Source organism: Equus przewalskii, chromosome 1, assembly GCF_037783145.1.
Source record: "Equus przewalskii isolate Varuska chromosome 1, EquPr2, whole genome shotgun sequence".
NCBI classification, from domain to species: Eukaryota; Metazoa; Chordata; class Mammalia; order Perissodactyla; family Equidae; genus Equus; species Equus przewalskii.
The window spans coordinates 51,676,672-51,693,819 of record NC_091831.1 but is presented as its reverse complement, the minus strand read 5'-3'; the positions used below and the strand labels follow the sequence as shown (position 1 = coordinate 51,693,819).

The 17,148-nt window shown below is 38.8% G+C and overlaps 1 protein-coding gene across 3 annotated transcripts in view; it reads left to right on the top strand.

Annotated features, from left to right (window-relative positions):
* Positions 1-1,886: 1,886 nt before the first annotated feature.
* The window catches only part of RTKN2 (rhotekin 2), a 79,228-nt gene continuing 63,966 nt past the window's right edge, over positions 1,887-17,148 (top strand). Inside the window, exons 1-2 of one of the 3 annotated variants that reach the window (XM_008516579.2) lie at positions 1,887-2,262; positions 8,666-8,862. In XM_008516579.2, the coding sequence (XP_008514801.1) occupies positions 2,203-2,262; positions 8,666-8,862 (257 nt within the window). In that variant the 5' untranslated portion in view covers positions 1,887-2,202. Of the gene's footprint in view, positions 2,263-2,477; positions 6,650-8,665; positions 8,863-17,148 lie in introns of those variants that run through there. The other 2 variants (XM_070563352.1, XM_008516580.2) reach the window with 2 other exon arrangements.

Sequence of the window (17,148 nt, the reverse complement as noted above, 5' to 3'; positions counted from 1 at the left end):
TTTGAGATGGTGAAAGGTAGTACTTCTTACTTTCTGGGCATCGTTAAATTCATTTATTCATTCATTCACTCATTCTCAAGCTAATCAAACTATTGCATACGAAATCTTTAACGTTTTGGTACTTTCCATGGATTATTCTATTTTTATGTACATCACATACACCAGAGAAGACTACGTTTGATGAAGCTAGCAGTAATAAGAAAAGGCCTGGGAATATATAAGGAAACAGCATTCCTACTCTGAGGTATTTTAATCATCACATAATAGTTTTATCTTAAGCACTTCCTGGCCACATCCTTTGATGAATAATAAAGAGATAGGGCCACATCATATCTTCCTCTCCAAAGAGAAAGGTCTTTAATAGCAACTGTCCAAACTACAGATAATTACTAAATATGATCTTTCCTAGATCTCTTTCTTCAAGTATTATAAATAAGTGCATCTCCATTTATATATCCAATAATTACTCATCAGATATTCTTCATTGGTGTCCAATTTAAAATTGGTTGGCTGGTCAATTTTCATGAAACAATGCCTTCTATAAGTATTTTGATCTGAGTCTGAGAGCTGTGTGTGTTATATGGAAATGATATATGTCTGATGATGAGCTCCCTGTGTGTATTTATTTCATGAGTCAGGTACTATACTAGGCTCATGCAGCTCAGTTTGAGTAGAGGATAATTATACCACAAAGTGGTAAGCACAAAAGAGGAGTGTGCACTGGGGGAAGGGTACCTAATGACTCTGGAATTCAGATGTGTCTTTGGAGAGAATGAGGTGAACTCCGTGTTGGTAATTTTGAGCTGGACATATTTTCTAATTGTGTGTAAGGATATGGGTCATTTCTAATGACCCATACATTCCTAATGTACCGTCATTCCTAGCTGGGCAGCTTCTAGTACCATGTAGTTCAAAGGGCCTCAAAGACGCAAATTATCCATTTGAGAGTAAGGGCACTCACTATATTTTTAGAAGTACATCTTCAAACCAACTGCTTTAAAAAGGGTCTTGTGGATAACGTGACCATATAATTTAATATCCACTTTGGGACAAGTGCAAGACCAGTGAGACACTGAGACAGATGCAAACAGGGACTGCTTCAAGCAAATAAAAAACCGTCGCCCTGTTTATAGAAGGAAAAGTGTCCAAGGCCTTCTATGAGGTGAGGGTGGACCGGCTGATTTGCTGGACTCCTCCCTCAGAAGAAAAAATATCAGAAGCCAGAGGCTTCCTGTTGCCTTTTCAAGGAGAAGTCAGGCTAGGCCAGGGAGAATGGATTTTAAGCACCTTTCAAGGGCCTGAAATCTTTGGCACCAGAATTTTGATTTTTAAAGATTCTATACTTTCCCACTACGATTAATAACAAAACTCCTTAACGAAAAAGAGTCTTTGTGTTTGTCTTTAGGGACAATGAGAAATGGGTCTCTGGAGAAATAATACCCCATCGTGCTGTCACCTTGCCTGTTGGTGGCCAAAGTAATGAAAGAAGTTTTTTGCAAGAAAGAACAGACTACGTGGGTGAGAGCATCTGGAATTATAAAGAAACATTGGGGGCAAAAGCAAAGACCTTGTGAAATGTGTCACGGTGTCTCACGAGCCTGATCAGTAAGTCCGTGATCTGAGTGACCCCGGGTGACAATGTTGTGCTGTGTGAGAGAGTGAGCGCTGAGAAGAGGGTCACTTGGTTCTCTGGGAGCGAGGCCATGGGCTCGCAGTGACACTGTGTGAGTGAGCTGCCTCCAGGAGCCCAGGGACTGCAGCTTTGACTCAGCCAGCCCCCAAACGCTTTGGGCCGCCTTGGGAGGGATGCAGGCAGAAGGCACCCCGCGCAGAGGGCGTGCCTCAAAAACCACCAGCCTAAACCCTGAGCTAGGTCAGGCGAGCTCAGCGATTGACACTTTCACTACAGCCCCGCCCACTGTGGTGCAGCTCCGCCCACGTCCCAAACTGCCTTAAGTCGGCCCGCCGCTCCCCACTTCCCTGCCCGCAGTGAGAACTCGGGCTCCGCAAACCGGCGCGGGAGGCGCGGGGCACGGGGCGCCCACTGCGCGTGCGCGCGCCAGCTCCCGGCGCCGGGCCCCCTCCCCCTGCGCCCGACTTGGTACGGCCGGGCGGTTGGCGTCCTCCGCGGCTCCAGCCTGCGGCGGGCTTTTCAAATCATACCTTTGGAGGAGTGGCGGCGGCCGGGCTGCGGCGCTGGAGATGGAGGGGCAGACCCTGAGGGGTCCCGAGCTCGGCCTTGCGGGGCTTCCCGCCCAGCAGGTGAGTGAGAGGGGCCCAGCTTCCAGTCCTCCCGCCGTTGTTTGGTCTTGTCGGGAAAGCCCTCGCTCCGCGTTTCGTCTTCAGCCGCGGCCAGAAACAAAGGGAAGGAGTAGGAGACTGCACTTTTGAGGGGCTAACGGAGCTGGGAAGCCCCCTTCTCGGCCCCCTCCGCCGAAGCCCGATTTCTTAGGAAGGAAACAGGCCGCAATGGGGAAGCGATACCAGCGTCCCGTCGCGCGTTTCCGAGCGCACCTGTCCACTCCTCTGCGCCCCACGGTTTGGACACTGATACTTTGCGAGTGTAGGTGAGGCAGGGGGATGCCCGGGATTTCTAAGAATCTCCCCGAGGCCAGTGCAGGACAGTTTGCTTACTACTGGATTTTTATGGAAAGCACGGTTACCAGAGCGATGTCTCCACCCAGCATACCTTGAGGGGGCGGGGTGGATGAACAAACTGCAAACTCTGAACTTTAGAAGTTGGTTTGATAGTGGATTCTTTTTGAATTGGCTAGGAGAGAAATTTGATGTTTGCTGTTTAGCCATGTAAAATGTGTTAGAAACCTTTTTACTTAATATAGATGTGCGTTATTTCTTGGCAAAATCAGTTATTAAAATGTTGTACTTTCCAGTCTTAACCATAACTTTAGGGTCTTAAAACTGATGTCTTTAGGCTGGATCTTCATTTCCATTTTATTCTCCACCTTCTTTTATCTACTTCTGAAGTAGGTTCAACCACATGAAATTGCCAGTTTTGTAGGTCAGAATTGGGAGTGTTAGTTATTTCGTGTGGTCCAACCTATTATCTTTGCTTAGAAACTTGGCAAAACCTTTGTTTGGAAACCTATCATCTTTTCTAGAAGCCTTAGGAACTTCAACAGATACAAAATTGTTAGGAAGTCTTCAATGATACTGGGAAAAATAAAAGCGAGACGTTAAGAATCATTATGCAAAAATGTCCAGTACTTTTATTGGTAATTTATGCTGTTTTATGCCAGCATTTTCAAAACTTTCAAACATTTTGGTGTACAGTATTTCTTTTCTGTCCTATCCTGTTATGTACTTTGGCTGTCCTGATTGTTAACACAATTAACAAAAAATTTCTAGTGAGTTGGCGATCTCTTGAGGTTCTTGTGCATATCATATAGGTGTTGGTGTAGCTGTTCGAGAATATTTATTGAGCTCTGTGCAGCAGTAATATTTAGGAATGGTACAAAAGAGGCAAGAAGATAGGTCGTGAAAGAAGTTTGGCTACATGGAATGAGACTAAATGTTTAAATATACTTAAGGGCTGGATTATTTACATTTGGGAAGGTACAATGCTTATTGATTTAAAAACATTTTTTATTGTGGTCTAAATAGTTTATAACATTGTGAAATTTCAGTTGTACAATAATATTTGTCAAACATCAAATAAATGTTCCTCTGCACCCCTTGTGCCCACCCTCCCCCCACTTCCTCCTGATAACCACTAAATTGTTCTCTTTGTCAGTGTTTGTTTATATTCCACATATGAGTGAAATCATATGGTGTTTGTCTTTGTCTGGCTTATTTCGCTTAGCATGATGCCCTCAGGGTCCATCCATATGGTTGAGAATGGGAGGATTGTGTCTTTTTTTATGGATGAGTAGTATTCCATCATATATATGTACCACATCTTTATCTGATCATCAGTCATTGGGTACTTGGGTTGCTTCCGTGTCTTGGCTATTGTGAATAATGCTGCCCTGAACATAGGGGTGCATAAGTCTCTTTGTATTGTTGATTTCAAGTTCTTTGGATAAATACCCAGTAGTGGGATAGCTGGGTCGTATGGTAATCTTAATGATTTCTTAGGCAGCAAGAAATTCAAAAGATTGAGTTGTGGAATTCCTTTGGTTTGGATCTTGGAGAAAAATAGCAAAATAGTAATAGGTTGCAACCTAACAGGAGTATTGAGGGTAAGTAAGAGAATTTTACGCTTGACTAACGCTGAATTTTTGTTTGGTGTACTTCCTTTGAGATTAATGAATCTGCCATCTCATAGGGATAGGAGCAAAGAGTTTGAGGTGGTCGTACACTAGTGAAACACCTCTAGTCAAACTTGGAGTCATCTGTGACTACGCACAGTGTAGAATATTGGTTTTGGAGTCAGATTAAGGTCAAATGCAACTCTGCTTGTTGTGTAACCTTGAATAAGTTACCTGTCTTTTCTAAGTCTCAGTTTCCACAGCTGTAGAATGGGTAAAATGCCTATCCCGGAAAGTTGTTGGAATTTGAGAGCCTCTTGAAAGTACTTAGTACAGTAACTGACACTCAGAACATGCTTGAGAGATGGCTATTTTTGTTATTATCTTTTGTCTCATCCTTCTGAGCAATTGGGGTGCCCACCTGCCTTTTTTTTACAAATGTGTAAGCTTTTGAAGTCTTAATAAAAAGAAAACTCTAGAAGTAATACTATCTCATTGCAGAAAAGTGAATCTATACAGAAACATGAATTTACGAATTCTTTCTCCAATTCCATCCCCTGGAATGATCACTATTAACAATATCTAGACTTTTTTCTGTACCTAAACAATTCTTAGAATACACACAATTTCTTTTAAAAGAGTGTATACTGTACAGACTCTTCTGCAATCTTCTTTTTCACCTTGGTCTCTTAGCTAACATGGTTTAACCGTATCCACACTAAGGCCATTTTCTTTACACTTCCTTTGTGCCATTCTAGCTTTAAAACCTAGTAGTATGTATCTGTTTTCTACATAATCTAGATTTTCACTTTTAAGGCATCTCCCTGTTTCATTTTTAGGCTTGCCCTGTCCATTTATCTTTATTAGCCTGACTTTGAGTACCTTCCAGATCAGAACAGTGCTGTAGGCTTCTGTTTAACTTGATTACTAGCCAGCCCTTATTCAGAAAATTGTGGAAGAAATAGCTAGAAGATGGCTCTCCTCGCATTCTCTGCTCTTCCTGGAGACTTGCATTCAGACACTTCTAGGAGGGGTGGGTACGGAGAAACACGCCTTTGTCATGGGTCCTAATCAGTCTTGGCTCTGCCTCTATGGCTGAGCCTGCAGCAGTGATGACTTTAGCTCCCTACCTTCCTCTTTGAGGTCAGTAAGCATCACCGTTGAATGCTCAATGGGTGCCCTCATTACATGATCATTGTTCTCACTGTGTAAAGCACTAGACATCAACTACTGCCCCAGGTGCGCTTTGCACTCCTTATTAACTAAAGACAAGTCTTTTGACTCCATAAAGCCTTTGTTGGCTAGAGTAGTAGCGTCTGACCAGAGAGGTTTTCTCTGTGTGTAAAGTACAGGCGTGTACTAAAGGAAGTTGCATGGAGAACACAAAACTATTAGCACAATAGCCCTTTTTTTAAAAGACCCCAATACGTTTAAAAGCATCCATACACTCAACAATTCATCCTGCTTGTGTCAGCCCTCCCAGATCCACATCCATTCACCTTAGAGCAGGGGAGGAAGGGTCATACTTCACTATGTATGTTAATCCGACTCGGTTAGGGATCAGCAGACTACTGTAAAAAGGACAGATAGTAAATATTTTTCAGCTTTGATGGCCACACGGTCACTGTTGAAATTAGTCAGCTCTGCTGTTGTAGCTTGAAAATAGCCGTAGACAGTATGAATGGGTGTGACTGTGCTCCAGTACAGCTTTATTTACAAAAGAAGGCACTGGCCAGGGTGTAGTCTGCTGGACCCTGCTGTCACGGATGGAATGCTAATATTAACGTCTGCTAGATATTTCTCATTTCTTTAATGAATATTTAACCTTACAAAGTTTTTTTTTAAACGCTGACTTTACATTTCCTTTCTCTACTATTTCCCAAGCCTCTATAATTTTATGAAGTCTGTATCAAAAAGTGATGAAGAGGGGCTGGCCTGGTGGCACAGCGGTTAAGTTTGTGCACTCTGCACAACTTAGGCAGCCTGGGGTTCACTGGTTCAGATCCTGGGCGTGGACCTACGCACCACTTCGCAAGCCATGCTTTGGCAGGTGTCCCACATATAAAGTCAGGGAAGATGGGCACAGATGTCGGCTCAGGACTGATCTTCCTCAGCAAAAAGAGGAGGATTGGCAGCAGATGTTAGCTCAGGGCTAATCTTCCTCAAAAAAAAAAAAAAAGTGATGATGAGAAGACAGTCTTCATTTACAAGATGAAAATCCCAGAAGCCCAAACCGATTCCTTTTAATGTGGCTGTGGCCACCTACTGGTCCCTTAAGGTTGCTGCAGTGTTCCAGATTGCTGTGGAATATTTCAAGTAGTCCAGCAGTGCTTCTCTGCCCTGGTTGCACTTTGAATCACCAGAGGAACTGTAAAAAAAAAAAGAAAAGAAAAAAGAAAAAAGTGCTCAGGCTCCACCTCCAAAGATCCAGTTGTTTTGGGGTAGGTCATAAGCTTAGTTACTTTTATAAAGCCCTTTGTCTCTGCCCGAGATGATTCTAATGTGCAGCTGGCTTTCAGAACCACTGCGCTGGTTCAACTGCTGCCTCACTGTAGCATTTAAAAAGCAAAATTGAATTTAATGGCTCCAGATGGTATTTGTTTATATTTGAGTTGTGGGGTAAAGCTATTCATCCCAGCTTCAAGTTGCTCCCTGTGTGCACTCTCCAATGCTAACCAGCCTGCCAGAGTTTATTTCTATAGACATATGGATCACATAGATAATTCTTGTAATTAATTACTAATTACATTAAAGAAGAATTTACTTTGGGTCTGACAAGTCATAAAAAGATGAAATGGAGTGGTTGAAGTTCAGTCATGTTTAAAGAAGGAAAACCAGCAAATGACTACATTTATATAGTACGCCAGTTTTGAGTTAGACTACAAGAAGAAGGTTTTTATGTGGTGATTACATGATGTAATTACACAAGGTAATTAAACAGATCTGTTTTCTGCATGTGAATAGTACATTTGATTGATTTAGATAGTCAAGTTAAATCATCTACGGCAGTTGCTCTTTTTGGGTAATCTTCATACACTATTGCTCTCCTAAGTTACAGCTTTCCTTTTTGAAAAGATTGTCTTTTTAATATCTGGAAGTTTTGTTATTAGATTCCCTTTACATTTTTTGATATAGATTTTAATCCAATTACAAAGTAAATGATAGCATTCATTTTTTTCCCACAGAAGCCAGGATGACCATTTTATTTTTAGAAATAGATGTACTGGAGCATTATTACATGTTTGTAGTATAGTAAAGAGTATCTGATGATTTATAGTTTTTAAAAAGCCACTGTGAGTTAAATCAGAATAGTATGTTTCAGTTTATAGAATTTTAATATTACACATGAAATTAGTTTATAGGATTAGGCCATTACAAGATCATTGTATGGAATAAAAGACTTTCGGAATTAAAATGATTTGGTAGTTTGATGGTGACTCTTTAAAATAAATATATTCAACTATATTCTAAATGTCTGTTCCAGGTAGCTAAAGCTTCTGGCATTTTCTAAGCCCAGTGCTTTCACTCTGTTGCTTCTGAGATTTTTTTTATGTTTGTTACCATGACAAATAGCCTATTACCTCCCTGCTGCTAAAGCTTAGTTCCTTTATTCAGCATCTGCTCTTTTAGGACGTTTGTCCTTGGTTAATTCAGCGTCATCACCACCTCTTGGTATTTCACAATGGAACTTATATAATATGTACGTGTGCTGTATTGTTTACATTAATTAGTATATGATCATATTAGTTTCTTGAGGCTGCCATAACAAATTACCAAAACTGGGTCGCTTCAAACAAGGGAAATTATTCTCTCATAGTTCTGGAGACCAGAAGTCTGAAATCAAGGTGTTCTCCCACTGAAGGCCCTGGGGAAGAATCCTTCCTCACCTTTTCATGCCTCTGGTCCTTGGTGCTTCTTGGCTTGTAGACTCATTACTCCAATGTCTGCCTGCGTCTTCATGTGGAGTTCTCTCTGTGTCTCTGTCTTCACATGGCTTTCCCAAAAGGAGCAGTCATTGCATTTAGGGTCCACACTAATCCAGTATGACCTCATCTTAACTAATTACATCTGCAAAACCTTATATCCAAATAAGACCACATTCTGAGGTTCTGGGAGGACAGGAATATTTGGGAGACACTATTCAATCTCGTACAATTATGATAAGAATATGTATATTTCTCATCTTTGTTCTGTTTATTCGGTAGATTATAAAGACTTTCTAATAAAGCAAGAAATTAACGTTTTGCAAAAAAAAAAAAAGATTAACGTTTTGCAAAGACCATTTTGAAATAGCTATATTTTTAATATACTATCATACATTAAAACTTTGTTACTTTCCCAATATGGTATAAAATTGTAGTGATATCTGGTATATTTTCCATCTATTAGGAGTAAAAAAAATGTAATTTTGGATTTTTGCTATCTTTTAAAATGCTTTTCTCTCTCTCTTTTTTAAGGACTGCTGCATTCAAGAAAAAATAGATTTAGAAATTCGAATGCGGGAAGGAATATGGAAACTCCTTTCTCTGAGCACTCAGAAAGACCAGATTTTGCATGCAGTTAAGAATCTTATGGTGTGCAATGCTCGAATAATGGCTTACACACTGGAGCTACGGAAATTAGAAGAGCAGATTGCAAATCAAACTGGAAGATGGTTAGTAGCATAGTTTACCAGTGGCTTCTAATGTACTTAAATATTTGAATTAAAAACACGATATAATTTAAGCTTGAGGTCAAATATCAAATCACCAAAGCTTTTAAAAAGTCCCTGAAGTAGCCTCTGATATCGTAAACATTTTGACAGCAGAGCTCAGAGTAAACTTACTATTAAGGCGGCACTTTTCACCGGGCAGCTTCGTTGTTAAGTGAAGTGGTTAGGAAGCAAGGATTGAGGGAATATTTTAAGAAGAGGGACCAAAACTGATAATTGAGTATATAGAAATTAAAGTAAAAAAAAACCTAATTGCTTGAAAATGGTCCAATAAAGAAGATACTGTCTGAGGGTAATGGAAACTTAGATGTAGAGATCGAAATGAATGGGCAGCAAAATTAAAAAGATACAAAACCTTATGAATGAAAGGGAACTTAAAAATCTGCCAGCTTATCCCCTTCATATGGTGAACATAAGTCCCAGAGAGGCAAGTGACTTATTCAAGGACATGTAACTAGCTAGTGACAGAAGCTAATGAGAGGTTACTTAGGATTTTCCAAGTGACTTCTGATCCTTGTTCTCTCTGTCACTCCCTGCTGCCCTTTTGGATCAGGTCTAGGATTTGTTAATGAAATTTATATCCTGTGTTCTGTCACTGCATGCTGCCCTGTTGGATCAGGTCTAGGATTTGTGTGTGAAATTTACATGCTATCCTGTTTATAATGCCAAATCTTATTTGGACCTAAGAATTGATTCAATGTAGTGGTGAGGTTTGGTTTCTTTTTTAATATAAATGGTCCTGCATCACCCATTGTTGATCAATCATAAAGCTCTAGCACTAGTGAAAAGTTCCTTTTTAGACATTAGTGGCCGTTGGGCTGTTCATGGTGCATTTCCATTAAATTCTTGAAAACACAGGTCAGAGAAAGAGATTTCTGTAAAAATAAAATAATGATGAGATCATGATATAATAAAGACTTGTGTACAAAGTACCTAATATTTATTAGCTGTATTGCCTTGGGATAGCTATTTAATCTCTTTCCGCCTCAATTCTTTCATTACAGTTGGCATGATAATATTTACATTTTGAAAATTAAGATTATATAATTAAAAACCTAACGTAGTACCTTCTACATAATTAGTACTCAACAAATGTTGAGTAATTTTCATTATTATTTATCCCTGGCATTATAAAATGAAATTATTCCAGTGTCATAATCTAGAAAAATATTTTTCAGATAGACATACATTGGTTTAAGTCAGTGCTTCTGAAACTGAGTCACATGTATCACTGAGAGTACATGATTATGTGTCAGGAGATATGCAAAGCCATAGAATAAATATGGCATGAATTTTTAAGATAAAGCATGATAAATTTGGAATTGTGGCATAGTTATGGGTTATGTTCTCATGGGGATATATGTTCCTTCTCACCAGACTTTATAAGGATATTTTGTCAAGGAGGGGCTGTTTCAGTGGACAAGTTCGAGAAGTACTGGTTTAAGTACAGTGTGGGACTAAACACTCAGTATTATATCATCTCTCAGTTATATGGAATTCCTCTGGGAATCATATCTGCCCTCCATATTTATAATGCATTGTGAATTGTTCAATGGAAGTTCTTTCAAACTGGCTTCTTTGTTATTTTGACTTGCCTTTATAGTCTTTAAGAACTTCCTTACTTTCTGGCACATAAAGATAACACAGGCTTACCTGGTATTTTCTGTGCCTTCAGACCTAGAATCAGTTATTTCTCTAATGAGTCCAGGTTCCCTTTAATGGTGAGTGGTGTTTTGAAACCAAAATCTGGGCGTTAGGTGTACTCATTGTTACTGGGGATCACTGCTTTTATGCCTTTTTGGTGGATGTAGCTTTGGGAGAGACTTTTAAAACAATCATGAGTTTATAATGATCTTCATAGGTTTTTGTTTTCTTGAATTATTTTATTTTATATTTATATCTCTTATGCTGAAAATCTTAATTTCTAAATAATAGTAATATGTTTCCTTATTTGTTTTATACTATGATTATGTAAAATAGTTTCATCATTTTAGTACTAGTGTAATTACTGACAGTAAATGCACCTAGGTAAGTTCAAGATTTCTTTGCAGTTCCTTTCCAACATACAGAAATTATGAAAGTTTTCCAGTATATAGAAAAGTTGAAAGAATTGTACAGTGAAGACCCATATACCCACCACCTAGATTCTACAATTAATATTTTACTGTCTTTGCTCTATCCTGTATCTTTCCTTTATTCATCCATCAGTTCATCTTATGTTTTGTGATGCATTTCAAGGAAAGTTCTTTTTGTGTGTGTCTGTGTCTGTGTGTATACATATAAATATATATATACGTTCCTGTAGTTAGTGAATCAGGAGACTACGTTAAAAGTTACTTGATGTAATCTTTTTCTCTCTGTATGGTCATGTTATCAGTTTCATAAACTGAATCATTTGTTACTTGTTTCAGTTCGGGTTTGCCTTTTTTTTGCTTTTGAATAAATTATACTTTTTGGATATGTTGTGTTTCTTTTTTCCCAATTCCCAACTAGGAGTACTTGTCTCTACCCCTACTCCAAGAGACAACCACTGTTCTGAATTTTTTCTGCCATAGGTTTTGCCTGTTCTAGAACTTAGTAGAAATGGAATTGTCCATTTGTGCTCTGTTCTTTTCTTCAGCATACTTTTGAGACTCATCATGTAACTTGCATGTGTCATTGATTTGTTCTTCCTGATCGATAAGTAGTATTCCATTGTATGAATGCATCTATTCCCTTCTTCTGCTGTTGACTCTTCTCCAGTTTCTTCCTGCTTTTAGTTGCTTGCCGGTCCCTTCAGGCAGTTCTTTTTTGAATAGTTTTTCCAGATTTTATATTTTTTTCTGTGGGAGAGCTTCTCTGATATGAGCTTCTCTAACTTTACCAAAAGATGAATTCATTTTGTTGCATTTTGATCAAATAAATTTTTATTTTTTTCTACTTTATGGAGTATTTTGATATTTTCTTTCTGACGTCATATGGTCAATTTTCATGAGCTTTTGAAGTCAAATATTCTTTTTCCCACAGTACCAAATTTGATATATATGTTCAGAAGATCTGTTATTGATTGTTTTTAAGGTTTTCTGTAGCCTTGCTTATTTTTTGACCACTTGAACTATCTTGGACTGAAAGAACTAAGTTAAGATTTTTGTGGGACCGTCCCAGTGGCACAGCGGTTAAGTGCGCACATTCCACTTTGGTGGCCTGGGGTTCGCTGGTTCAGATCCCGGGTGCGGACATGGCACTGCTTGGCAAGCCATGCTGTGGTAGGCGTCCTGTATATAAAGTAGAGGAAGATGGACACAGATGTGAGCTCAGGGCCAGTCTTCCTCAGCAAAAAGAGGAGGATTGGCGGCAGATGTTAGCTCAGGGCTAATCTTCCTCCAAAAAAAAAAAAAAGATTTTTGTTATTAAGGCTCTGCTGTCTTATCCTTGTATATCCTGTACTTTTTCTTTTATGAAACATTTGGTACTTTAGTACTTGTTATATTTTCATTGTCATCTGCAGCCTTTAGCATTGTACAGTGTCCTTTTCTTGTTGTTGTCTCATAATGCTTTTGGACCTGAGTTCTACAGTTGCCTGATAACAAGATCCTATCCTCTGCTTTCTTTTTTTTTTTTTTTTTTTTTTTTTTTTTTTTTAAAGATTTTATTTTTTCCTTTTTCTCCCCAAAGACCCCCGGTACATAGTTGTGTATTCTTCGTTGTGGGTTCTTCTAGTTGTGGCATGTGGGACGCTGCCTCAGCGTGGTCTGACGAGCAGTGCCATGTCCGCACCCAGGATTCGAACCAACGAAACACTGGGCCGCCTGCAGCGGAGCGCGCGACCTTAACCACTCGGCCACGGGGCCAGCCCCCCTCTGCTTTCTTATTGTTTGCATTTGTTTGGTATATCTTTGTCCATCTCTTTATTTTAGCCTGTATGAATCACTTTGTTGAAGGTGTGTTTCTTTTTTTTTTTTTGAAAGATTGGTACCTGAGCTAACATCTGTTGCCAGTCATCATCATCCTCTTTTTTTTTCTTCTTCTCCCTAAAGCCCCCCAGTACATAGTTGTATATTCTAGTTGTGGGTCCTTTTGGCTCTGGCTCTGCTGTGTGGGACGCTGTGTCAGCATGGCTTGATGAGCAGTGCTAGGTCCACGCCTAGGATTCAAACTGGTGAAACCCTGGGCTGCCGAAGCAGAGCACATGAACTTAACTATTTGGCCACGGGGCCGGCCCCAGAAGATGTGTTTCTTGTATTCATCCCCAAATTGGGTTTTACATTATGAGCCTATCTGAAAATCCTTTTACTAGAAGAGTTAAGCCTATTTACTTTTATATTACTGATATGGTTGGTTTCAGCTTTGTCATATTCTTTTATATTAAGTTATGTGTATTATAATTATGGTTTGTCTTTTACCATGTGGTCTATTTTCTTTGCTCTTTTTAAATTTTTTTTTTAAGTAGAGTTTTATTGGTCATAGTACTTTCTAGAACTTTATATTTTAAAACTATGTACTAATAACTTTATAATGACCTTAGCTCTTTTTTTCTTTACTTAGGCTTTTACTCTTTTGTTTTTCTGCTTTAAATGTTTTGTTTTGTTCCCACTTATTATCTGTGTGGAGATCAATGAACTTATCCTACTTTCCCATTTCTTCCTTCTCTACTTTGCTACCTTTTTCTTTTTTTTTTACCCTCCCCAAAGTCCCAGTGCGTAGCTGTCAGTCCTCCTAGTCCTTCTGTGTGAGCTCTCCCCACAGCATGGCCACTGACACGTGAATGGTGTGGCTCTGCACCCTGGAGCCAAGTCTAGGCCGTTGAAGAGGAGCACACTGAACTTTAACCACTAAGCCATCAGGGCTGGCTCTACCTTTTTTTCTAGGTTGTATTATTTCTCCTTTGGTAGAGTGGATAGTATTCACATACTAATCTTGTACTTGTGTCTCCACCTTTGTTTTAGTCTTTGATCTGCAATTAAGTATGGATTCACTACCTATCCTTTTGTTGTACTTTTCAAAATCATCTCTTGCTTGGAGGGAGCTCATGAACTAGTAGAGTCCTCAACATGAGTACAGTTTTCTTCACATTCTTGCATGTTTAAAGTGCTTTTCTTCAGTTTTGGTACTTAAAGGGCATCTTGGCTGGATACAAAATCATTGGCCAGCACTTTATTTCTTTGAGTTTCTTGAAAACCTTGCTCCATTCTTGTCTTGTTATCAACAAATCTAATGTCTAATTTTTTTTCCTTTTTAAACAACTGATTGTATTCCTTTGTAAATGACTTAGTCTTTTTGTCTGGAGGCTGAAAATACTTTTCTGTATCTTAAAGTCCAATAATATTACTGGGATATGTCTAAGACTGAGCATTTTTGCTTGCATAAGACCCTTTCAATATGTAGATTCAGTTCTTCTACTTTCAGAAAGTTTTCCCAGAGTTAAAGCCCCCAAAATAAAGCATTTATGTGGTTTTTTTTTTTCCTGAGGAAGATTGACCCTGAGCTACATCTGTTACTGATCTTCCTCTTTTTGCTTGAGGAAGATTGTCACTGAGCTAACATCTGTGCCAGTCTTCCTCTACTTTGTATGTGGGACACCACTACAGCGTGGCTTGATGAACGGTGTGTAGGTCCACACCAGAGATCCAAACCCATGAACCCTGGGCCACTGAAGCCAAGTCTGCAGACTTAACCATTACGCCACTGGATGGCCCCAATAAAACATTGATTTTATCTCACTATTTTGTTTCTCTTATTTAAGGACTCCAGTTGCACTTAAATTGGATCTTCTTTGCCTATCTTCAATGTCTATCACTTTCTCTTTGATGTTTTTAAACCCTTTATTTCATTTTTGTTCTTTTGGTTCTTTTCATCCTCATCCACTATGTCTCTTAGTGTACTCTCAGTTTTATCTCTTTGTCCTTGGGCACCTTGTATTTTACTCCTCATTTCAGAAATGATTTTGTTTTTTCTGATTTCTTTCCTTGTTCTTTCCTCTCATTTTTTCTTCTTTTTGTCTATTTACCTGTTGTTTGTCCTTTACTAGTCTGCAAGTTTAGATTTCGGATCTCTGGTTTCCTTCATATTTGCAATAGCTTATTTAACTGCAGTTAATTCATTTTGGAGTATTGTGTTACAATTTTGTTATTTTATATTTTTCAGAGAGTGGTTGGTAGAGTATTTTTATCAGCTAAAGCATTTTGATTCTTTCTACTTTCATTTTATAGTACCTTTCTATGGATGTCTGGGTCCTTTTTTTGTCCCTAGTGAAATATATAGGATGTAGGATTTTCCTGGGCCAAGTGATGAGGAAGTAGGTAGAAGAGCTTCTTGATTTCTTAGTTCAAGAGTGTTTTCTATTATTGGAACTGTGAACAGCTGCTTCTTTAATAAATGGTGCCTTTTGGGATGTTAGTAGGTTGGTTTTATGATTGTTTGATACTATTCTGTTTCTTGGGATTTTTAGTTTCAATTGCTTTCTTCTTTTTGTTTTTCCATGGCCAAGCTTTCAGAGTTTACCTCCCACATTGTGTGTGTCTCTTTTCCACAAGACTAACTTCTTCTGAACCAGAATTCTTTTGGAGCCCCTTCCTGTCTACTCCCCAGGAACCAATGCTATGGTATCCACCAAGTCTTATATCCATTCTCTTTTCTTCTGGAGGAGAACACAAGCTCATATTATTTGTGTTTTGCAATGCATACCTGACTCTTTACTTGGGTAAGGCCTTCAGGAGCTGGCTTTGATGGTTTCAATAGTTAATTTCCCCACTTACATGTAAATTGAAGTCTCTGTTTTCCACTTATCCTGTAAGTGTGGGATATAGATGATTTTATTTGCTTTCCTTGTTGACCTGAAAGCTTTTGTAGGATGCCTGAAGAGATTCTGATTTGGGTAGTTACCATTATTTTGCAGGAACTGGGAAGTCATACTCTGATCAGTTTAACAAATGCTTTAAAGGTGCAAATGTGTGTCTTCCACATAAGCTCCAAGTTAAATACTGAGGACAAAAATATAAATATAGTCAGCCTTTCCTATCCGCAGATTCTGCATCTGTGGATTCAGTAACCCATAAATTGAAAGGTCTGTGATGGTTGCCTTGGTACTGAACATGTACCGACTTTTTTCCCCGTCATTATTCCCTAAACAACACAGCATAGCAACTATTTACATAGCATTTACATTGTATTAGCTATTATAAGTAATTTAGAGATTATTTAAAGTATATAGGAGGATGTGCATGGATTATATGTGAATACTATGCCATTTTATATAAGATACTTGAGCATCCTTGCATTTTAGTATCCTTGGGGGATCCTGGAACCAATCCTTAGTGGCTACCTAGGGAGGATTGTACTCACAAAGTAATCTTTGTATTTGTGTAATATTTTAAGAATGGTGGGGCTGGCCCCGTGGCCGAGTGGTTAAGTTCGTGCACTCCGCTGCAGGCGGCCCAGTGTTTCGTTGGTTCGAATCCTGGGCGCGGACATGGCACTGCTCATCAAGCCACGCTGAGGCAGCATCCCACATGCCACAACTAGAAGGACCCACAACGAAGAGTATGCAACTATGTACCGGGGGGCTTTGGGGAGAAAAAGGAAAAAATAAAATCTTTAAAAAAAAAAAAAAAAATATTTTAAGAATGGTATAGAATACATATAAAATATTGTTTCATTTAGAAGCTAAGGTAGGAAGATATTTCCCCCCTTTTACAGATGAGAATACTGAGGCTAAGAGGTTAAGAGCAACTCTTTAACATAAATAGTTATTGATGGGTAAGAGTCAAACCTAAAACTTTAGCCTAAATCTACTAAATCTACTGCCTGCTCCATCAAAATGACCATCTCCTATTTTACTTCATTCAGTATTCACTAAGTATTTATTGAGTGCCTTAGAACGCACTGAGCTGTATACCAGGCACTGGTGATTCAACAGTGAACAAAATAGACCAAAAAAAAATCCCTATGCTTAGAACTTACATTTTAACAATGATATTCTCCCCTGCCCCAGCCTGTCAATCTCTCTCTTGTCTTAACTTCTGAGATACTTTATTTGGCTTTGTAAAGATAATACTAGTCAAAGTCATTTATAGGACCTAATTATGTCTATTATTCAACAGAATTATGATTTTTAATAATGCCATAATAACAATATAGTTTCTCCAGTTGCCTAGTTTATTGCTTATATACTATAACTTTAAAAAAAGAAAAGAAAAAATATAGGTTACAAGTGAAAATTGTATACTCCTGGTATTTCTACAATAAAACATG